The sequence below is a fragment of the Bombus pyrosoma genome, linkage group LG3 (assembly GCF_014825855.1).
Source record: "Bombus pyrosoma isolate SC7728 linkage group LG3, ASM1482585v1, whole genome shotgun sequence".
In the NCBI taxonomy this organism is placed as follows: domain Eukaryota; kingdom Metazoa; phylum Arthropoda; class Insecta; order Hymenoptera; family Apidae; genus Bombus; species Bombus pyrosoma.
The window spans coordinates 307,455-331,469 of record NC_057772.1 but is presented as its reverse complement, the minus strand read 5'-3'; the positions used below and the strand labels follow the sequence as shown (position 1 = coordinate 331,469).

General features: G+C 47.3%; 1 protein-coding gene across 2 annotated transcripts in view; it reads left to right on the top strand.

Annotated features, from left to right (window-relative positions):
• LOC122578019 (neurogenic locus Notch protein) overlaps positions 1–24,015 on the top strand; it is a 181,962-nt gene that overhangs the window by 98,972 nt on the left and 58,975 nt on the right. For both annotated transcript variants that reach the window (XM_043749856.1, XM_043749857.1), the window contains 2 exons: positions 17,821–18,177; positions 20,311–20,466. In XM_043749856.1, coding sequence (XP_043605791.1) covers positions 17,821–18,177; positions 20,311–20,466 — 513 coding nt within the window. The remainder of the gene's footprint in view (positions 1–17,820; positions 18,178–20,310; positions 20,467–24,015) is intronic.

The window sequence follows — 24,015 nt, the reverse complement described above, 5'->3', positions numbered from 1 at the left end:
CTGCCCGCTGAAATCTCCGATAGTACAACAGAGATACACGTACCTGTTTCCTTTCGCGAATCTTTTATAGTAGCTAGAGGAAAAGAACGAGTAACCAACGCGCGTATCGGTGTTCTAAATCCAACGGTTTATAATCATATAGCGTGAAATGTTCGACGAAACGAGGAATCTTTAATTTTACAAGCGCGCGTTCATTCTACGGTTACCGCTTATAAGAGAAACGCTAGTTATTCGTGATAATATTTCCAGGAGCAAAGATCTGCTTTAAACGAAATACGTTTTAGCTAGTTGAGCTGTATTTCCGAAACCCAAGTATCGATAAATAAATAACTGATAAATAAATAAATAAATAAAATAATCAAGAGTTCGCTGAAAAACTGAATTTAATTGGAAGCAATTTAGTTGGGAGGTGGCCTTTATAAATTTTGTTATGTCAACCGCTGGAATCTTGGAGCGCACGTAGTTGCAATTTTTTCCACCATACCTTCCTACCTTCTTTTCCAAATAACACCGCGTCGAGCTTCGTTCCCCAAACCAATTCCAACTAATGTCCGTCCCGGCTCTCCCAACAACCGTTAAGACCATGGTAAATAAAAGAGGGTCGTCAGGGCTACCGCTCGCAGAGAGGAGACCTTTGCGAAGCTGCGAGAAGAATAACCTCGTTAGCACCTAGCCTCGGTCGATCAGCATGCAGACGCAGCTGACAGAAGGCGCTTATTAATTTTAATCGAGCTCATCTCGTACGAGACGAGAACCGGTGATTCCGCGGACTCTGCAACAGTGCACAGGCATACCGAGAAACCGTCCAATTTCCCAGTCGAGAACAACTCAACTCTCGAGCCGCCTCGGGACAGATGGAATTTCTCGGTCGTGTGGTAACGGTGCTTTCTAACCCACGCACATATCGAAGGAGATGCGAACGAGGCGGAGTACCCATCCTATAGTAGTATAGAGAATAAAGCATAGAGTATAGAGTGTAGAGCATAGAGCATAAAGTATATAAGGGTATAGACGCGCGACTTGTGTACATTGCCGTGGATACAGGGCCAGGTACAGACAGGGTCGGTCGGCCCCCCCCCTCTCTCTCTCTCTCTCTCTCTCATTCTCTTCGCCTCTCTTTGCTCGTATAAAGCATAAAGTAGAAATAAGAGCGGCACAGGGCACAGGCGACGCTCCGTGCGACGATCTGATTTATTTGCCGTATGGGGGACAGGGGCAAGCACTCGCGAGATGCAGATATCTCTAGCAGTGGCTTGAATAACCTCGGAGGCGAAGATGCAAGAAGCGGAAGGAGGGAAGAGAAGAGGATGGGGAAAGAGAAAGGGGCGAAGAAGCAGGTAGTTATCCAGCCAGAGGTTACCCACGGCGGAGGTGGACTCGCGGCGGTTAAGAGCGATTTAAGAGGCGATTCCTATCTTCCTTAATTACCGTACGTTTTTTCGTAGTACCACCGTCCCGAGGCACAGCGAATATGTATAAAGAGAGCGAGAGCAAGAAAGGGGGACGAGACGAGGTAACGGCTGACCGAGGGTTACCGCGTATATGGGCTTCCTCGTGGTGCACAGTCCTTTCTGTTTCTCCATTTGCGATCCGTCGTTTGGTTTACAAGTTCGCGGAATGGCCGGCAATCCGCGCTGATTGCGCTCTCTTTGGCTTTTCTCTCTCTCTCTCTCTCTCTCTCTCTCTCCCTCCTTACTACCGTCTCCGCACCAGGATACAATGTCCCGCGTCCTCTCACGCGCGATTCCAAAGTCTCTTTGTATTGGGTCACCGCGTGAATAACGTTCGCGCACTTTCCCGCGGTTGTAAGCGCTTTCAAAACTTACTGGTTGATCGAATCGCGCGACGAACCCACGCGCTGCTAATACCAATCGCGAGACAAATGGGAAGCTTATAGGGCATCGTATCGTAAGATTTCCAATCAGCTTATCAATTTATACACGCGCAATTTACCGTAGGTGAATCGTCGATCGCAAAGATGCTCTGCCATCTATTTATCCCCTTTGACGTCGCGTACCTTCTAGATCATCGATATTTCTAGATCATATCGTTAATCGATCAGATTATAACGAGTACACTCGATCGTCGATTTTTAGATTCGTCCGAAAATAGTAAAAATTGAACGCTCCTCTTCGTCGAATACGCACGAGTAGCAGATGCTTTTAAACTTTCTGTAGTTTTCATGCAACACGTATCGAAATAATTGCTTCGAGTTTCCATCGTAATAAACTCGAAAGAACGAGTCGCATGCCTCGTCGACGCAACGATCGACATCTTCGACACAACGATATCGCTAAGAAATTTCAAAGTAAATTCACGTAGGTAACTTAGGAAAAAGGGGAAAAAGAACGGTTCGTAACAAATCACCGCCACCATCTCAGAGAATGCCAGAATGCCATTAACCATCTTTATGAGTAGACCCGTATACTTTGTATACTTTGGAATCCTCTTCTACTTTTTCACGTTTCTTTCCTGGTTTCTTTAATCGAGCGACATTGGTCGGGACGCGAACTTCCTTAAATGTCTGGTCGAGCGTATCGAGAGAACAAAGCCTCCTCGAACCTTTTACGTTACCTGATCGTGTCCACGCACCATTGATCGCGCTATGCCGCGTATGATTTTAAAAAGCCAATTTAAATTACGACACGTGGCCGATAGGGCTGATTAACTCTTCTCATCCTCGGCATAACGTAACGGTACACCTTTGTACACGACTGACAAACGAGACTGCGAAAGGAGGAAACATGTCCGAACTTCCACCCACTGAATCGTCGTGTAACGTTACATCGATCAGAATCGTTTTCAGACGTTAAACACTTTTGTCTCGAGTATTATAAATTATTCGCCTAATTGTTATTTATCGTATGGTCAGTTATCGCGATCGAGGTTCTTAGAAACGAATCCATAAAATTCTAAATTAATCGAGGGGAATGAATCGATCGAATAATTTTAAGATAGCCGCGCAAGAGAAATATGCTACTTATGGTCTAAAGCGGAGAAGAAGGAAACCAGGCGACAGACAGACACGCGTAATTAACGTTTCGACAACCGCGACCATACCAACCGCGAAAGAATTCGTGGTCGGATCAAAGGTACCGTGAATTTTGATAAAAAGACGTAGGGCCCTTCTTCGAGTTGTATATTGGAACGAGACAAATCCACGCCTACCTCGAGTCGTCCGCGCTCCTTATTAAGGGCGGACCAAGTCCCCGACCACGTGCCTCGAAACGTTGCTGCACGAAAAACGAAAAGCGAAGAACGAGAAACACGATGAACCGTCTGGCCGCGTTGGCCTGTACGCGTGTGTTCGTTGCGCTCCACAAAGACACGGGAACGTACGCGAAGGGTTGCGGCGGTTCTATGCAAATTTATGCGGGTTCGGGTCTCCGCATCTCGGCAGACGGTGCAAAGAGACGACGACAAGCCACTCGGATATTGGGTTATCGGATACACGAATGTCCCGGGCCGGTTCCCTACAGTAAATCCTGCACGCCAGCTCCGAAAGTGCAACTACTCGTTACATGCACATATATGTATAACAGTATTAACAGCACGTATTCGTATGCTAGGCGCGTTCCGCGTGCAACGGGCATTGTCGAAACTCAAACCGGCTGGAAACCTAGCTTTTCCCTCGCCTTTTCATTCTTTTTCCTTTTTTCCTTTTCTTTTCTTTTCTTTTTTTTTTCGTTCTCTTTTTTGCTGCGCGAGGCAAGCGAACGAGGCAGGCAGGCAGGATGAACGAGCCGCAGTCTGTGCGTTCGCCGCCCTGTCAAACGAATAGTTAGAACGAGAAGTTGGAAACCGAGTAGGAAAGTTGCGCGACAGTCGGGGAATAGTCCAAGTAGTTTATCAAGAAGTCATTTTTTACTTGAAATTACCGTCCAGGTACATTAGCAGGTTTAGCGTTTAAACCGCGCTGCCTTGTCCTAACCTTGACTCGTATTGAAATTAATCGAGCTCGTATTTCATCCGCTCGAACCGAACGTGAATCGTTATGTTTTTGCGCAGCCGACCATTTGCAAAATCCCGAACATGCCATATCGAAGGAAGGTTGCGTTGCTCGATAAATTCGCATCGCGTGTTAGGCATCGGCGCGCGGACACACGCGGCCGATCATTACGAGAGGGACGTAAAAGAAAGATCATTAGGCGAAACAATAATGCCTCCGTCATCATAATTTCAATAAATCCGGTAACGCGAACACCGGCAGCCGGCAATTCTGGTTTTTCGCCTTTGTCGGCTCCTCCGTGTACGATTCACCGCGAACGAATTACCTAGCGCAAATACGTTGCACGCTTTGACGGTGCATATCGAACAGGGCAGGTGGAGGGAGACGGAAGATGGAAAGAAGCGAGAGACGGCAAGAGCGAAGCGAAGAAAAATCAACGTAGACAATTTCCGGCCGATCCGACACGCTTTTTCCCGTATCTTAGTTTAGTGGAAAGACGACGACGACGACGACGACGACGGGCGGCGGCGGTGGGACGGCGGTGGGACGGCGGTGGGACGGCGGTGGGACGGCGTTGGCGCGCTCCTATGCCGCCTGGTCCCGTCTCGTTCGTCTTCTTTGTCAGAGCTTGTAGTCTCGGAGGAACGCGCACATACGGGCTAAGGTTGGTTTACCTTAGAACAAAGTGCTTTTTGTTCCGTCCCCGAGCAACTTGTGCAAGTCACGGGGGTTTTGTTGGCGTCGCTGTGAGAAGAAGAAAGAAACGTTGCGGCCGGCCAACAAGAGCAAAGCCTCGCCACGCGTTGCAGCAGAATCACCATCTTCCTCCGCTATCTCTGTTGCGCCTCGTCTTTCTCAACCTCTTGCGGCTCGCCTCTCCTCTATGCGTCCTGCGTAACCATCGCGCGTGTATACCGTGCACGCTGCACGCGTCAACTCGAACAAAATCAGACGAGTCGATCGATCCTCCTATCCACGATGCACTCGCGATACAGAGCAAGCCAATTTCGATATTTCCACCAAAGATTATTCTCCTCGTATTATCGTCGTGTTTCTATTATCGGGCTTTCGGCCAAGCCCGAGTCACCGATAATCCTGTAGAATTTCAACTCGTACTTCTTCTACCTCGCTTCTTTCCCGTTCTATTCCGAGTTGCCGAATCCCTTCGGTTCGGTTTTGTCGGCAGATCGGGTTTCGATTCTCGCGTACCGTACAATTGCACCCGTATTGCGAGAAATCCCATCGGATGGCAATTTCCAGGCAAATGGAATTCGCTGAGAGCTGCGACGGCAGAGCTGTCGTTCGGTGCACGAAACCGACTCGACGGGAGAAAAGGTGGATGGAAGGGGACGAAGAAGAAGGTACAGACACGAAGTGGACGGTCCCACCCACTAGCGGCCCTCAGCCTCGGAGTTCAGAACTCGTGACCACCTCGGGCTGATACGTCGAACCGAAACCCTTCGTTTCTTCTTGGTTCACGTCCCTCTCGCTCGGCCTCTCTGCCTCTTTGCCTCTCGTTCGTCTCTCTCCATCGCCGATCATCCACGGCCCACGGGAACCCTGGACCCTTCGTGGCCCCTTTCCTCTCCTGGTCCTCGCGGACTCGCCGCGCCGCCGCTTCGTCCCGTGTGGCTCTCACGAATACTCTTCCCATGATTTACTTGCGCGCGTCTCGAAACAGAGAACTATCGTTTTGCCTCGCTCGTTGCTCTCTTCCATCCTCGTAGTTAGTATCGCGTTGCCGCAATCTTTCCCGCTTTCGAATAGGAAATCTAGACTCTAGAGTGTAGAAAAAGCGACGCCTCGGCTCATTCTTTCGATTCAGCAAAACAATCGAACGGTTTCCCAGTTATCGTCCAATATCTAACTAGACATCATCGCATCTTTCTCAATTCCCGATTCGTAATAACGTTACGTCTTGCATAGGAATTTGAAGGAAATTCGCAGGAAATTAGAGTATGAAAAATATCAAAATATAATTCGACTTTGAACAATTTTTTAAAAAGTACTACCTGACCACGCGAGTCTTTCTTCATCTATCGGTTCGTGCTATTTTGAAATTTAAGTTTCAAATTACGAAGAACCAAGAGAACGATGTAAACTGGAAAACTATCGATCGGTTGTTCAGTTCCATGAATTTCTAATGGGACGAACACGATCTGTAACTAGGATTTCATCAGAGTTCATCGTGCCTACTCGTTGTCTTTCTTCGCTTATTAATAACCGCTCGTGTCAGTCACCGTTTCAATTAAGGACCATTCGACTTAGGAGTTGATTATCCGCAGCCAAAGGTGATTTGTCGTACTGTCATCGTACGGACGTGTACGTCGGACGTGGTAAAAGATAGACGACCGTAATTTTCGACACTCTTTGTCTCTTGCTTCGACCCGACCAGTTTACGACAATAAGCCGAGCACGAGACGATCGGTGCGTCGGTGCGTAGACGTATCTCGGAGCTGTCCGGTCTCAGAAAGGCCCCGACAGTCGTCAATTATCTTGCAATCATTTTTTACCTGTCCTCCCCGAGTCCTCCCCTCTTTTCCAGCCTTTAAACAACAGCCTCGCAGCTTCGAACGATCTTCAAAGCTGCAAGAATAATTTATAATTAAGCCGCGTCATTGTCACAGCGTCATTCGTACGCGATACGAAAATACGCAGCAAAGAGAATTTTCCAAATCTCAGATATACGCACACGCGCTTAACGTATCTAACGTCTGGACATATCTATACGCTTAATCTTTCTCTTTCGACGAAAGATCGGTTATCCATTTACCGTTTTACTTTGATCCTGTAACCTTTCGATTTAATCGTTACCACGAAAGAAAATCCTGCGAATTTCAATTGGCCCGGTCACCAAGCGAGGCCGACGCGACGTCGCCCCGTCGAGAAAACCAGTCGACGCAATTAAGAGGTTAAGGTTATCTGCCTACGTGCGATATTTACGGTACCGGTCGCGCTGTCAGCTCCAGGGCTAATAGGCGAGGAAACGCGTTCCTTTCGCTTTCTGGCGTCCTTTGTTTCTCTCTTTTCTACCTTCGGTATCCTTCGGTCTTGGTTTAGTTAAGTTTAGTACGACCCACACGCGAAGAGATAAAGCGGAGGATGATCGACGCAGTAAATAAGGTATAGAATACGCATATGTAAATCACGAAGGGCGCACCCACGCCCCCTTACTCGGAGAGCTCTTTTCATCCTTCTCCTATTCTTCTTCTTCTTCTTCTTCTTCTTCTTCTCCTTCTTCTTCTTCTTCTTTTTCTTCTTCTTTTTCTCTTTCCTTGTTCCCTTACCACTCTGTGGTCCGTGTCTGGTTTCGACTCCATCTCGCTCTTCCTCGCTCATTCTCCATAAACCTCTCGGGAGTCGATGGTTAACCTAGCAAGAGGAGAGGAGAAGAGGAAGCAGAAGAGGACGAAGGGTGGCAGAAGAAGAGGTAGATGCGTGCACGAAGGTGGCTCGCCTCTATACACAATGGCCGCACGGTGTCCATGCGCGCCGAGAGTGCACTTCAACTTCTTTGCAGTCGCCTCAACGCTAAGATAAAGCAACCGTGATACCGTGCTCTCTTCTCTCGCTTTTGGTCCCGAGGCTCGTTCGTTCGCCTCCACCCTTCGTCGCTCGAATCATATTCCGTCTTCGTTTTCTACTTTCCACGTTCCACGTTCGCTCTTCTTCTCTGGCGAGTTGTTGCAAGGTGGCTGCTGGATTCGCGAAGCAAATATCACAGAAACAACCTTTACCGGTTCACAATGGCTAGCGTCGATCGATTTGTATCGCGTATCTTCTAATTACGAGTTACGAATGGCTGGCAAATTTCGTGTCTGATTACGTCCCAGCTTTTTGCATAATTGTATCTAGGAAAAGGTGGCAGAATACATATTTCTCAAGTAAAAACGACTTCCTACCGAGACAACTTTAAAAACCCACTAAACTTCCAAAAGCACTGGATTTTTAGTTACTCGCGCTTCGTCTCCGCGCATAACCGTCTGCCATTGCGTACGTAAAACGTAAAACAATCGCATACAGCAGATAGAGACGGCGACGCGATAAGTCGAAATCGCTCGTTTTGAGCGAGTGGCAGATACGCGGACTACACGAGACTCTGAGACAGAGAGTGACGGCGATACGGTTCATAGTTTATAGTTTATAGTTTATAGGATTTATTTAGGAGAATACACGAATCGGTTGCATTTGATCGCACCGCTTGATCTAAATATTAGAGAAGCTTACGCTAGAACGCTCTTCGGTCGCCAACAAACGGCACGATCCTCGTAATTAATTTCACGGCTCGTAATGAAACCGTAACGCTTGGTTCTTGGAAAATTGACGCCCGACCGGGCACAAATCTTCCGGAAAAATCTTCCGTTTAGACTCTAGATTTTCGTCGATTTTCGGTCGAAGGAAGCATTCTTTTCGAGCACACGGGTGCTTGGTCGTCCAATCTACGTCAACCGCGGTGGAGCCCAACCACGCGACGGCGAGGGCGAAAGAGCGAAAGAGCGAAAGAACGAAAGAAAGAAAGAAGCACAGACGAGAAGGTGAAAGAAGAAGGAGAAAGGGGGAGCTGGTCAAATCGTAAATAAGAAGGCGATTGTCCTTTTAAGCGGTATGGGGCCCGTGTTGCATCGAGTGGTGGGGGCACAGCCTTTCGAGAAAGGGGCTCCACCGATTGTCCCGAAAGAATGGTAGTCGTACGACGGCCCCATTGTTCGAGTGCCAAGGTACCTGTATACTCGTAATATGTGCACGTGTGTGCGTACGTTCGCTCACGGGTAAACAATCCACGCGAGCGCTCATACGGCTCTGCTCTCCTCCTACGTATCGCTCACGTGAACAAGGACCCACCCGACTTTAAAAACATATTATATATCTACGTATTATATATCGTTCGTTCTTTAGTACTTGTTTATTTCGTTTATAGTTACATCGGTCGTACATGTTCATTTACGTACAATCGGCTCTCCACCTATCTCGATCTTTCGTTCGACAACGCGTCGGTGGAAAATTGAAACGCTGAAACTGTTGTAAATTTTCGCGGTGCACGATTGATTGCACGTTGGTGCACGTGAATAACGAGACGATCGTCATAAGAAATAACCTGTTGATCGTCCCTCACCTGTTGCGCTAAAGCAACAAGTGGAAGAATTTTCGCGTCGTTCTGGCATCCATTTTCACTCAGTTTTATATATTTGAAACGATAGAACGTAGAGCGGTAATCGAAACGTCCAGCAATTACCATCGATCCAGCTATATACCTGCTACGACAACGACTTTCTATCGGCGACTGTGATTTGAGCCGACGCGACGGCAGTCGAGCAGGCGCGTCGTACCACCGCCTGTTGAATGGCAGACACCTGTTGCGCAAGGCGCCTAGTGTAAGTAAGGCTTCGCATCCTCACGGGGCATGGGGACGATCGAATTCGGTTTTCCTTGCCTTGGCTCGCTGTCTCGCCCGTTTTTACGTAGCTGCGAGTTTTTCCATGTCACTGACTAAACCTCGATCGAACAGACCTGATCTTTCATCGTCCGATCTCGCTCGCATCGAAACTCACGAAACAGTTTATTCGGGAACGGACGACAGCGGTTGGCCCATCGAAGGAGGAACGAGAACGTGGAACATTCCCGATTCGTGTCTCGAGATCGTTGGTCGAGTCAGCTGTGTAGATTTTTCACCCAGGTCCTCTGCGTGGATACTGCCTGGAAAATGTGAAAAGACGTCCTTGCCGATATACGTCCATGCTGTATACGCCGTACGTCGTTCCATTCCTCTGAATATCCTCGAATTCACTCGACTTCGGTACCGTTGAAAACCAAACGTTCGAAAGGTAACTGACCGCGAGAGTGGCGAAATCTGAACTATACTGAAGGGACCCTTACCGTCCCTACCTTGATCAAGGCTTCTTACTTAATGGAGATATTAAAAAGACGGCAAGGCGACAGACAGCGCAATCTCTGCGGAGGAAATTGCCGATTTGCATTCGACACGTAGGGTAATGGGTTTCTCGGTGGACCGTGCTCCCGAGCGGTGGTCCAGACGGAAAAATGGATCCGGTTTGGTAACGATAGAGGGCTGCTTTGGAGCCGGGTATCTCGCGGTTTCGTGCCCCGTACCCGAAAACCAAAACGTCCCCCAATCGCGATCGAGACTGAGAAGAGAGTGCATTAAGGCCCGGGGCGCGCACCATCTCGGCGCCCGGATCTTTTCCCCTCTTTCTCTACCTTCTTTCCTTCTTTCTCTCTTCTCCTTTCCTTTCCTTTCCTTTCCTTTCCTTTCCTTTCCCTTCTTTTCTTCGACCGCCTCTTCCCCTTCCGTTGGGCCCGTCATTAACCGGGGACCCTCCTCTTGGTGAAGCCATTACCCATTCAAATTACGCTTATCGGTTGGTCCTTTCTCGAGTAGGTACGTGCGCCTTTTACGGTCTCAGAAAATGGACAAAGAGCGGCAGGCTGATGGAGCGCACGAGAAAAGGGGAAAAAGACGATAGCGGCGAAGAAACGGAGTCGCACGTATTAAGGTCCGCGTCACTTCTATCCGCTCCGATAGATCGCTCGCGTACAAGAGGACTCGCGCCCGTGCAACCAGATAACGTTCCGCTTCGTCCTAGCGGTACTGCTCTATTATTCTCTGCCATTCGATTCTGTCCCTTGCCAATTATTCGTTTCGCTTTCACGACCGATCTGTCCGATCTATCCGACCTATCGCTTGGCGAGACACCTTCTCCACCGTTTTCTTATTCCGTGTGCCAAACGTGTCCGACCTTCTCGCTGTTTTCCAACTCGTTTCGAGCGGTTTGCGCTCGTGCGAGGGAAAAGAGGAGCGTTCGCGAACGAAAATATTCGGATAATTTCGAGTCGCGTTAGAAATTGCTTCCGTAGGTGTATAGCGGATGACAGAGTTATTTGCGTTTACGAGTCGAGAGAATCGAGGTCCAAAGGGAAAGAGCGCACGATCGTCTTAACGGCATGGAACGATGCACTCAGCCGGGCTGGGAATCGTTATGATGGCGTACGAGTCACTAAGGGCTCTCTCTAATCGTTACCCTCTTTCGGACTGTCTGGGAATTGTAACGAGCCTGCAAAGCAACTCGAAGGTTTCTCTCTCTCCCTCTCTCTCTCCCTCTCCCTCTCTCTCTCGCGCGCGCGCGTCTCAGTTCGTTAGTCGGAGACCTAACGAGGAGCGAATCGCGTTGCAATAATTACTCCTTACAGGGACACGAATGCGCGCCGCGTATCCCCCCCATCCCCCCATCGACGTGGACGAATAGCGACCGATGTCAGCTTGCAAAGTCGCGCTAATCCGCTAATAAGCCTGTTTGCCTAGAACTGATTTCTATCTTTGGTAACTTTATTCCCTAAATGTATTTTCCAAAAATTGAACAACTGCCCGCTTCTGGTCCATTATACTCGTATCGTACGGGCAAGGTTTTTTTAAGTTGACAGACGCGAATTACTATGTCAGAAATTAAATCATAAAGCGAGAGGGTGAATCGTTTGTACGATGGCGACTAATGTTCGCGACAGGTGTATCCGCGATTCGCCATGGCGCAACCACGTGGCCGGAATAATTACAACGTTCGTAGGGACGGAGAAATAATTTTTCCACGGGCACCCCCGTGGCGTGCTCGTGGCTACCCGGTGCCAGCCGTGCTTTTTGGTGGGGAGGCACGGGCCGCTGTTAGCCTTCCTCTTCGCATCGTGGGCCCCGATGGGATCCAGTGCTTCTCAATCGAATCCCGTCTAACCGCCGCTTCCGAAATTCCAGGGCAAGGACGCCATATGGTGAAACGAGACGCGTCACTTCCGCGTCTTGCGTTTCTTTTTCGTTGCGGGGAAACTCTCCCCTCTATACTGTCTTCTCTCTTCGCCCAATCGTACTTTTCCTACGCGTCGATTCCTCGTGCTGTTCCAACGAGTAGCAATAATTTCGTTTCTTCCAATTCATCTACAATTCTCTGATCGTAATCGTACTTGGCATAAGCGAGATTATCGCAAACTGTTTCTTGGTTATGGTTTCTTGGTCCGTTTAAGGATGCTACACTAGCGAATACGTACGTATACGCTCGAGTCGTCATCATGGAAGTACACGAACAAATGAATTTTTCGTTGGTCGGTAGATTGTCAGGAGCGGTAGTATCGTGAAAAAATGCTTTTACCCTCTTACGTCGACGGTTTAAAGAAAACGAACAAACGATGCGTAACTCGTTCGCTACGATTCCACTAATCGATATTCGTAATCTCCTATACCATAGGTAATCTCTGAAGAAAGTTAGTTACACACGGTTCTGTCTGTTTATATTTCTCGCTTCGCTTCCTACCTACCACTATTTTATCGATATTATCGGTATTCCGTTACTATCTGACTGCCATCAAATTGTCCATTTTTACTGGAACGCTGCGCGCTTCCCGCAAAGATAACTCGCTATCGGATCGCAAGATTTTCTCGCGACGCCCCTAATGATACCTTTTTTGCGTGCACGGTGAAACGCTCTTGGAGCGTGAAAGCAGGAAGTCGAATAAGGTTTCTGGCTGTTTCATCCGTCGTTGGATGAGTACCACTGGTACTGGCACAGTCGGCGGCATGAGAATTTTCCCACAGTCCCCACCATGAATCTTGTGGCCGCACACCCGCTCTCGCGACGTTGCCACACCTTTGCCCGGCTGAGAGGCACTGACGGCACTGTATTGCCCCGTTCGAGTCTCCCTCCGTCCTTGCCTCTCTCTCTCTCTCTCTCACTCTCTCACTCTCTCTCTCTCTCTCTCTCTCTCTCTATCTATCTATCTATCTATCTATCTATCTATCTATCTATCTATCTCTCTCCCTCCCTCTCGAGAACGAGAGAACGAGAGTTCGGACAGACAGAGACAGGATTATCTTAATGCTGTGACAAGATGCTCGGAGAAAGGTGAAAAGAAGAGAAACACACGGTGTCGATAGTCGGTAGGTTCGATACGCACATAGTAGTTGTTCGTTAGAAAACGATCCAAGCGAAGGAGAATATGGTGGAAAGACCGGCGATTTGGAAAAAGCGAATCCAGCGAGAGAAACTCGAGACGCGAAATCGGTTGGTAACGGACGGTAACAGTGGCGTTGTGTTACGAATCGGAAGGACGCTTCCTAGTTCCCTTCCGAGCGGAGGAAATAAAACGATACGTTCGTGGTAACGAAGCCACGACAATGCAGCGACAAAGGGGTCAAAGGGTTTCCAGCGTTTTGTTTTTTTTCTTTTTCTTTATTTTGTTTTCCTTTTTTCACGTGAGAATCTCGTGTTTCCGTAGAAACGCTTAGAAGTCGCTTCTCCGTGATTCGAAGAGAAAGAGACGCGTTCAGGAAGCGAGTCGAAATTCCTGGATTCCTTCGAAACGTTTAGAATTTAGAAGGATCCGTCGGACGAGCGGAGAAAGGGCGATCCTTTTCCCCTTCTTCTTCTTCTTCTTCTTCTTCTTCTTTCTCTTTCTCTGTTGGCCGGGGTGAGCCTGTCGTGTAGCGGCCGCGCCAGTGAATGAAATCATTCCGAGCAGTTGGCCGAACCTGCGGACTGACTAATCGTCAGCGCTTTACAGGATTCTCGAAATTCCCGTCGAAAGTCTTCGGCCTTGCCGTCCTAACCAGATTCTTCTCGAAGCGTCCTCGAATATCAGACGCGTGACGACGATTTTTTTCGGACGTATTGAAACAAAGGCGAAAACGAACGACGAAAAACAGGACGGAGGGAAAGGAGGCGGATAATAATATTATAGAAGCTACTGGATCGTCGTTCTAGCCGCCAAAAGAGAGCAGACGAAGCGAAGTAGAAGAGGGTAATGCATCTGTAACGAAGTAACGGACACACGTATCCTTGGTCGAATAGGGTCCGCACTGCGCGCGACCTAAAGGTTTGAAGCTCGTGGACGATGGCGATTATAGGCCTTCGTCGCAGCTTGATTTATAAGCGGTGGAGAACGTTGTTCCCTCTCTTTCTAACACGCACCCACGCGTAATCTTCTCGAGCAGTACCATACTTGTTTCTTTTATTTTCACGAATCATCGTCACGCCAGACCGGTCCGCTCGTTTTTCTACTTGCTGCTGCCCGCGTGCTTCGGACCACCTCGCCATTACACGCTCACCAGCAGAACCAGATAGAACTCGCCACGAGGGTTTGGCAAAATTCCGGGAACAAGAGGCTTCTACCTTATGGAAATAAGCTCTCGTTGTTAGCGGGGATTCCCCTCTTTCGACGCTCGCGACCTCACGATCGGTATTTATACGGATACTTCTGGCCTAGGATATCCGTTACCAGCGTGTGAGCGACGAGTGCGTCTTTTTTTCGGGTTCCTTGAATTTTCATACGTTCCGATACATGTTATCGATTATCGAGATATTTGCGTGTAATATTTCCGGCTAAACGAACGCAGCCGTGCATATTACTCGTTTCCTGGATTTTCAATTAATTTTAACCTTAACAGGAATAAATTTCAAGACGAAAGAAGAAAAGAAAGTTCGTTCCAACGTAGGACAAAATAAATAGAAAATTTCAAAATTGTTTCACGTTTACTCTCTGCTCGGTATAAACTCGATCGAATTATTATTAATTATACCATTACCCCCGAATATATCGTCTAATGATATATATATATATATATATATATATATAACTATGACGCGAACAAACGTTTATTCGTTGGTTTGCCAACTATTACTTTTAAAAGTATCAATCGTTATATTCCACTTTTATAAATACCGAAATTACTTCCAAGTTCAAACTAAAAGACGCGTTTGACCGTATCCGCGGAAATAAATATCAAACTAGAATAATCAAGGAGGGAAATACGCGTGGAACAGTACGGTACAATAACGGTATTAAAAAGTCAACGTTATTTTCAAACACCGTACGTGTACGGTAGCACGGTCGTATCATGGTTAACAGTTTTTAGGATGCATCCCTGCGTTCCTCTGACAGACGGTTCGCAAAAAGGGAAGAGAAGGGAAGAAAAGCGGTGGCAGTGGATGAAAGGACGCGCGTCGGCTATGAACGTGGAACGAATGGTCCGGCAAATACGTAGATTTTTTAGTGGGCTCCAAGCACGATGATCCTTCTTTTGTCCGCGTCAGTGTCGATATCAAAGGCAATCGATTCGCCTCGGAACCGTGGCGATACCTCCGTGTCTCTCGTCTCCGCGCTTCTTGCCTACTCTTTCACCGTCGTCCCGACCATCGTACCGATCATCGTACCGACCATCCTACCCAATTTATCGACAGTTTTTTCGTTCGCTTTTCTTTCTTGCCATCCAGTTCCATCGAATTTCCCCTTTCTCCTGCCCGGATATGCAGAAATCTGGCAAAGTATCGATCTAACAAGGACGGATGAAAGAAGACGGAGAAACGTTGGACGTCGTCGTCGATACCTCGAGTCGTACGTTTCCGGTTACGCGCCATTTGCGACGTGCCATTTGTGGCTGCGTAAATGCACGAACTGGAAAGTATTATAATCTGGACTTTACGAGGCAAAAGTTTCACGGTAGCGTGTAAACCGGCCAACCAGTCCCCCGTAATCCGGTAACTCAAGAAGGGAAACCTCCTTGAAATTCCAGTTTCGAATCTCTATCGAAATTCAGAGCCGAAGCCCCGGCCTGTATAGCGTATAACCATCTGTTGCTTGGAGAAGTAGATTCGCGGCGACAATTTTCGGCTAAACGCGTCTGCGAAACTCGCGCGATATACAGCGAATCGCACAAATTCTCGTATTTATTGGAATCCAAATTTTTTCGTAGAATCCGTCGCGATATTTACGTTTGTCCTACGTTAAACGATACAAAGCGTGCTGAAACATGAACTTTGTGTAATCGCGAAGCTTGTACCCTACGTACCTCTACGTATATCTCATCCGATTACAAGTGCGCAAGAGAGAACGCTTCTTCGAGAGAGAAGCGTTTGGCAATTTTTTTGAAACGGATGTCGTCGACCTTGGCTCTCCCCTCTGTCGCTTCGTACTTTGTTTAAACAGCGTCAACGAAATTACGAAATATGCGACTAAAGATCGGTTCTAGACTATTCCGTAATGTATACTTGGGATCGTCGACGACCGTGACACGTACGTCGTATGCATCAAGTACGTATGTATAATGGAAAACGGCAACCTAGTCGAAGATCGTCGCGTCGGGTTCCCTGGCCGAATAATGGTGCACGCGAAACGGCCGATTTACTTTTGCATCGCTTTAATATTAATGTTACGCCCCTGTTCGAAGGTACAACAACCTACGTACTTGTAGGATCGATTGGGAATTTTTTTTCACTCCGGAACGAAACTTTAACTCGTATCGACCGATACTTACGTATGTATGTACGTATACGTAACGTACGTGTGCATGTACGACTCTCAAACCGGTGCAGATGCACAGGAAGTTTAGTTAACCGCTCTATCGAGCATAAATTCTACCCGCCATTACAGTTGATAAACACGCGATTCACGAGTGGATTTGCATCGTTGACCGACTACCGATACCGATACCGATGCCGATAGTACGATACCACGGTAGAAAAGTGGATGCGTTTTTATCCGCTTCTTCGCGTACAACGTTGCGTGCGAGACAAAGATCATTTTTCTCCACCTTCGAACCATCTCGGACAATACCTCTAAACGTCATCTACGCTCTATAGCCATTTTGAATCTTTCCATTAAATGCCCATCGTTGCTAACATCGTTGCTAACATCGTTGCTAACATCGTTGCTAACATCGTTGCTAACATCGTTGCTATCGTTTAGTTTAAAAAGAGAGTTTAGCTTAACAACGATCTTATACGCACATACCTATTACATACATACGTACGCCTTTAAATTTCCCTTCTTGCTCGTGCCTCCGTTTTTGTCTGTCAAGGTGATTCACGCCGATTTTCGTTAGAATCAATCAACGCTATTTTTACCATACTATCTCTGAATATTCCCCTCGTTAAACAGTCGGCTGGGTCCTTGTTCCACGTGGACGCGAACACCGTTCATCATCGTGCGTTCATCGTTGTTCGTTGCGACCGTGCAACTTCGTAGTAGAAAAATCGATCGACGCAGACAACTATCAATTTCACGGTTATCGAGCTATATCGCTCTATCTTGGGTGTTGGGCCGACCGATCGTTTCTTCTTCGGTCTTACCTGTTCTTCGTTCTTCCAGGCCATCGTAAGTTCCTGGAACGATAAAAGCCTCGACCGCGTAGCCGTGGCTCTACTTTGACATAAAAATTCCTTTTTTCCTTGCACGAGAACACTGGATACAACGAGCTCTCCTCTTTACGACCATCACGATCGCCGACAGAATTTGTCCGGTTAGTCTCAGGTTAGGGGAATTTATTTCGAACGCGGATCCGCCATATCTCGATGATCCTCGATGATGTTTGTCCTTTTTTATCCAACGCCGAACATCCTGCCTTCCCTCGTGCAGAATTGTCTGTAAATGACACGATACGCAGCAACAGCAAATCAATGCGTTACGGAGATCGATAGATTTGACCGAAGGGAAAGGAAAGGAAAGGAATAAAGTTGGAGTTTGAAAATTACAGTTACTCTAGTTAACGTCAGAAGAGAAGGAAACATTCGTTTACATTTCGTACGTGAGATTACGACAGATTTAAGAGGTCGAGACTTGAAAATGTCCAAATACAACGATTAAGAGTCGATAACCGATCGTATTTATAAACTTTGAAAGTTATATTTACACAGGTAACGCGCACCTTTAACGTTTTCAATAATCAAATTACCTACTATAAATCATTCGTATCGAAAGATGACGAACATCGATATCGATCAAAGCTACTTGGTAAACGTGTTTGAGAGATGAGAGATTCTTAAGAATCGTTCGCTCTACTAGCAAGCTTTCAACAGGATATTTTCTCTGGAATGTTTCAGGTTTCCGCGGAGATCAGTGCGAGGAGAATATCGACGACTGTCCTGGAAATTTGTGCCAAAACGGTGCAACCTGCATGGACAGGATAAATGAGTACTCGTGCCTATGTCCTCCGTCGTACACAGGCACGCAGTGCGAACTGGACGTGGACGAGTGCTCGGTTCGGCCTTCGTTGTGCCACAACGGTGCCACGTGTACCAATTCACCCGGTAGCTACTCGTGCATATGCGTGAATGGCTGGACCGGGCCTGACTGCAGCGTCAACATCGACGACTGCGCAGGTGCTGCCTGCTTCAACGGGGCTACCTGCATCGATCGTGTTGGCAGCTTTTACTGTCAATGCACCTACGGGAAGACCGGTAAGTTCCAGTATCCATCGACACCGAATGATCGACGACCGACAGTTTCGCGACTTTGAAAACTTGCTAACTCGCCTTGTGATGTCAATTGGCGAGGTGCGTATCGCATGGCACGATGGGGTAGGTCGTCGAAGGATCGCAGAAAGTATTCAAATACGTAGGGACGGTAAAAAGGCGTTTTACCGCTCTACGTGATTTTACAAAAAAGGTCGAAGCGATAGATTAAAAATATGTATGACATACGTAATAAATACGCAAGAAATAACGACACATCGAGTCTATGGTCTATGGTCTACACAGGAAACGTTCGTGTCGTGTGTTAGCTAGCTTTCTCGCTACCGATTCGTTACACAACCCCTAAAATCATGGCATATCAGTGGCAAAGGTAAACGTAAACGTGGTTGCACGAATCGCCAGAACTCGCGGAACGAATTCGCGTAGCAAGGTACGGCCGACGCAGAATCGTGTCGGTGTTATATGCATAGCGAGATCATGATCGGAGCACCGGCGGAGCATCGGCGGAGCATCGGTGGAGCATCAGCGGAGCAGGCAGGTGCAACTGCACGTGCAACAATATGATGCAGCCTCCGAGGGTCCGTTGGAATCCCGGGATTCCGGAGGCTGGTGCGCGGCCTAGCCTTACCGAGCGACGACCTTGAGGACTGAAAACGAGTTTCTGTTCTCTGTTCTTACTCGCCTACCCAAAGCCCGGTGCGGCAAAACGTTTTTCAGATCGATCGTGCGTCGACGCCGATTACCAAATACAGGCATCCTTCTTTTGTTACGGTGCAACCGTGCCCCCTGTAATAGCTGCAATCGACATCGGGTAATCGTTAAAACGAAAAAATTCGCCCGCCACTTGGACAAACCTATACGTATACGTCCCTCCTCTGCTTTAACTTTTACGTTCCGATGTTCGATCGTAGCGGCCATTAGCCGCCATTAGCGGCCACGAATTGATCTTCAGCCGATTCAACGTTTATTCCTCTCCTCTCCTCTCCTCTCTTTTTTCCTGTTATCGCGATATTATAAATATTCAGCCCCTCGCGCTTGTTACCTCACACCTTACGCCGAACCATTCATTCCACTTTTAAAGTATCTGTCTAAATGAAGAAATCACGATATTCGGAAAATGGCTTACGCGATACGAACGTGTACCAGCCAACATACTTGCAACGTCCTGCCCGCTCGCACGCATAACGATGACAGTGTTAAAGCCCAGTGGCTTGGTTTCTTTCACGTACGAACACGGTTACAGTTAGTCGCGGGTGTAATCGTGCATCTGCGTGGCGGCTTTGCTTTGCTTTATACGCCAACGTTCTAAACATCCGCGTTCCGTTATCGAGATCTAACGCGTTCCAACGTCATTCGATACCTATACTTTGCACGCCATACGTCAAAGGATATCTTATACTTTTTTCCTGCTTTTCAATCGCTCGCAAAATGAATAGAACAAAAGTAGTCGAAGAGACTAGAAGTAACGGTTAATAGAACCGTTAACAGCTAACTGAAATTTGATTTAGATAGATAAATTTAGAAAGAGAAGTATTTCAAGAACATTAGAAATAATCTCTCTCTCTCTCTCTCTCTTTGTATCTCGATTCTTCGAAACTTTAGTTTCGAAATTAAAATAAAAGAAACGATCTATTAGCGAATTCGTAAATTTTTCACGCAAGCTTTTAAAAAGCAAACGTAAGCTCGATTAGCATGATCCATAGACGAGCAACATCGGCAATGCCGCTGTAAGATTAAATCCACATCGCCGAGTATTCTATGCAGTTGCAATTGAAATTCCTCGAATGTTCTCGCTGTAGGGAGCAATTAGACCAAGTTATCGTATAAGCTCGGTATTTGCAGTAATTTACCGAATGCGAGATTCGAGATTCTCTTGCGAGATCCTCGAGTGTAACGTTTCTAGCTAGATTTCTAGCGGACAGAGCAATACAGATCTTAATGATGTCCATGTTTGGCTGTTGCCGCCGTGTTTGGCGTTCGACGATCGACGCTTTTGTCCTAGAAACGCACGCAACAGCGTCTATCGGATTATTCAGGTCCCCTTCAAAATGGCCGACCATCTTCCCCGAGCGATCGGCGAATAATCGGAAAATAAATCGTTACTTTTCCCTTTTCCAGGATTGCTCTGCCATCTCGACGATGCTTGCACCTCAAATCCCTGTCACGAGGGTGCGATCTGCGATACCAGTCCCATCAATGGATCGTTCGCGTGTTCCTGTGCAACCGGATATAAGGGTGTAGACTGCTCGGAGGACATCGACGAGTGCGAGCAAGGTAAGCGATTATTTTCGTTTGTTTTCGTATTCCTATTTTTCGTTTGTTCGTGGATTGGCGACCCTAACTTTTTACCATGCAAAGTTAGAGAAAATCCCATCTATTCTTATAACGTACAAATTTTTTACCAGTTTCATTTCGAACGAATATTTATTTCCCATGAACTCAACGAATAAGAACGAACGAACGAACGAACAAGAGAATAAAAGAAGAACGCAAGTGATGGTGTTGTTAGAACGGCCGTCTCCATTTGTATTTTATCGAGTCGACTGGAAAGATCGATAATCGTTGGATGAGCGCGTATAGTCGTACGCGAAAGCGCCCCTACGGTTCGAATAAATTGAAATCTCGCGCGGTTGAAAGCAACAAACGGAGCAATCGATAGATCGCGATCGATTAATTCGTCGTTGGTTGCGCTCCATTCGTTCCATAGACCTTGCGGGTTTCTTCCTCTCCCGTTATTGCCGTTGTCGTCGATCGCCATCCGCCGTTGATCACGAAGGTGGAATTTTCGTTGGCCGTGTCGCACCCTATCCGAGTACATGCGTCTGTCAGGCATCGATCGCGCTTTCCTCGGTAGCCGTTCGGCGAAAAGTACGACTACGATTTTTATGGGCATCGTGTTCCAATAAAATTCTACCAGGGAAAACGTTTACGGAAGTTAATTCGTTTATTTTGGATATTTTTGGCTTTAACGACCCGATATCGTACAAGAAATCGATGCTCCTACAATTAGACGCATGTAAGTGGCATGGCGCTCTCTCTCTCTCTCTCTCGAACTTCCAACGGAATATGTAACTGAAACGTCGAACTCTATTGCCATTAACGACGCATGAAGTCTAACGCAGGCAAAAGACCCCAATCGCTGGTTTACATCCCTCAGATGCTATCGATTTATAATAAACGGGGCGAGCGCTCGAGGCGAAGATCGAATAATAAGAACACGATAATAAGAACCGGAGCTGGAAATTTGTCGAAATAACACGAGATTATCGCGATAGTGTTATCGACGGAGACGAGTACACTAGCCATATATAAAAGGACGTGCTCCTCTCAAAGATATTTGAGAACGGTTGCGCGTTTCGTTCGTGATCCGATTCTTAAAGCGGCCGTGCGAACACCTGTAGGGTGCAGTGCACCTTAATAAGTATCCTGCGAGGGCTTGCATCTTCGTTCTTCTTCTTATTTCCCTTTCATACTTGCCGGCGAGCTTGTCATTCGTCGGCTCTCTTTTCCCCTTCTGTTCCTCTTGAAACAAGTCAGCGGCTTGGCCGCAAGACGCCGCAAACCCACTATCGCAGGATCGATGAACCGCTGAGTCTCAGCGTGGCAGCGACGATTATTAATAATTCCTCCGGTATAATCGATGGTCCGGTGGGAATTTATGTTTCAAAGTACACGTTACACGTTGATATCGGTCGATGGACAGTTGTCTCTAAAGCCTTCGGTCGGCCTCCTTTCAATCCTTTCGATCGAATCGACGTTCAACGACTCTTCCTTCCTCCATCGTCGCGAATAACGAAGCGTACCTACGTATTTACCGATCCGCGACGCTTCGTCGACTCGTCTACTCGCAACGCAACGCGTTATGTGTAACGCCGCGAAATTGCGTGCCAGATAAAACTCGAGTTTCGTTGAATTTTACGGGAACCGTTTTATTCGTTTCCTCCTACGTAAATATATCCGGTCGTTTGCAAAGTTACGCGAAACCGTAAGGAGAATGGTGCGTTAACCTACCGATCCAGGTAGTCGGTAACCGCGGAATTCAAGTTTCCGAAATTCTTTGAAATCCTTTTCCAAACTTATTAATTTGTTAAACCTTTCAAACCTGTAATCCGGAGAAAATTGAAAAACGAAAAATGGTACTGGTGGAGTACCGGCAAATGGATTTCTAATTAACCGGTGGACAGGCAGTAGTCACGGTTTAATTAATAGTACGGTGGAGAATCGAAAAGCCAGCATGGGGCCGGCGCGGGGCCCGCACACCTCGACGGTTTTCTCGCTGTACCCTACCTATACATACGTATATATAGTAACATACGTAAGCCGACTCCGGCTGGCGTGGTTTATCTCGCCACATTATCAGCTGGAATTCGATTTATGATACTGCGCCGCATGGAACGCGCTGTCAATCCCACGGTGGCGTCACGTTGACACGGAAATAAAGAAAAGACGGCCGTAGCCGTGCTCGATCACCCGTAAACCATGAAAAATGGTAATCGTCATGGTAACGAGAGAGGTAAGCATCGCTAATGCGAAAGACGGTCGATCAAACCTGCAGACTGTACGAAAAAACGTGGATCGCCTTTTTCTCCTATAACGCTCTTTATTTTAATATCGGTGGTTAATGTTTTACCTTATTGGGTAATAGAGTTGGAAGAAGAAGAGGTTGCGTAGAAGCTTTTTATCCACCTATACAACATAGCGCGCAGTATCCGATCGTCTATCGTTTCAAACACTCATTGTGAACGCATTGTGAACGCATTGTCCCAAGATATCGAACGTCTTATTGACCTTTTTTTTTATAGTCGATCAAAACTCACCTCCCATTACGGAGTAGTTGGAGCAACTTTTGTTCAGCGAGACGCGTAAAGACGAGAAACATCGTACTCGAAAGTTTCGGCAGGTTTCCCATCGTTTTTCAAACCGTATGTCTTCTCGGTAGAATTTCAATTGCAATTGCAAGTGCGGACAATCCATACCGCCGATCTGTCGGAGGTGGGAACAAAGCGAAATCAGCGAACGGGGACACTCGCATCCGGTCCATCGTCGAAAACCGTAATTCGAATATTCAACGTACGATCGACGAAGCGTAGCCGGGAAACGTCGCGAAACGAAAAAAAAAAAAAGAAAAAAGAAAAGAAAATGGAGGCGGGGAAAGAGGAAGAAGTAGAAAAAGCAGTCCAATCGTAAGCAAACCCCTTTTATTCGAAGGGCTCGATAATAAGTACGCGCGGTCTGGACTGCCGTAGGTGAGCGCGCACCGGTTAATACGTTTCGTTCCAGACAAACACACTTCATTAATAACGAGAAACACTTGCTTCGTATACTCCTCTTGCTTCTCTTCCTTCTTCTTCCTTCTTCTTTCTCTTCCCTACCTCGCACAGACATCTCCCGTATCTCCCTGCAAAATGACAGATAGACTCTCTCGCGTTAGTATATAAGGATCCTCGGTCGTGTTTCTCCGGCGCGTTAATCACAACCACACGGCGGAATCAAGCGAATTTCGGGGTTGAACGTTAACAATCGGGCTCGTTTGCCTCGATGGAGAGGGGGAGGGGGGAGGTGGGATGGCGGACACTGTTTATAGGCGTGCCGTCATTACGAAGCCGCGTAACGACCGCGATCACGATTCATTTTCTGTATTTCATTAAACGCGCGCGGAACACGCTTGCGTAGCTCCCTCCAACCTCGGGCAGTAATTTAGCAAACATTCGCGCGGCGTCACGTCCAACCGGGCGATCAATCTGCCGGATCTTTAGTTTCTTGCAGTTTCTCTTTCGTGCACGGTCACTCGCGATTCTTGTCTTTTCGTATCTTATTCTTCTC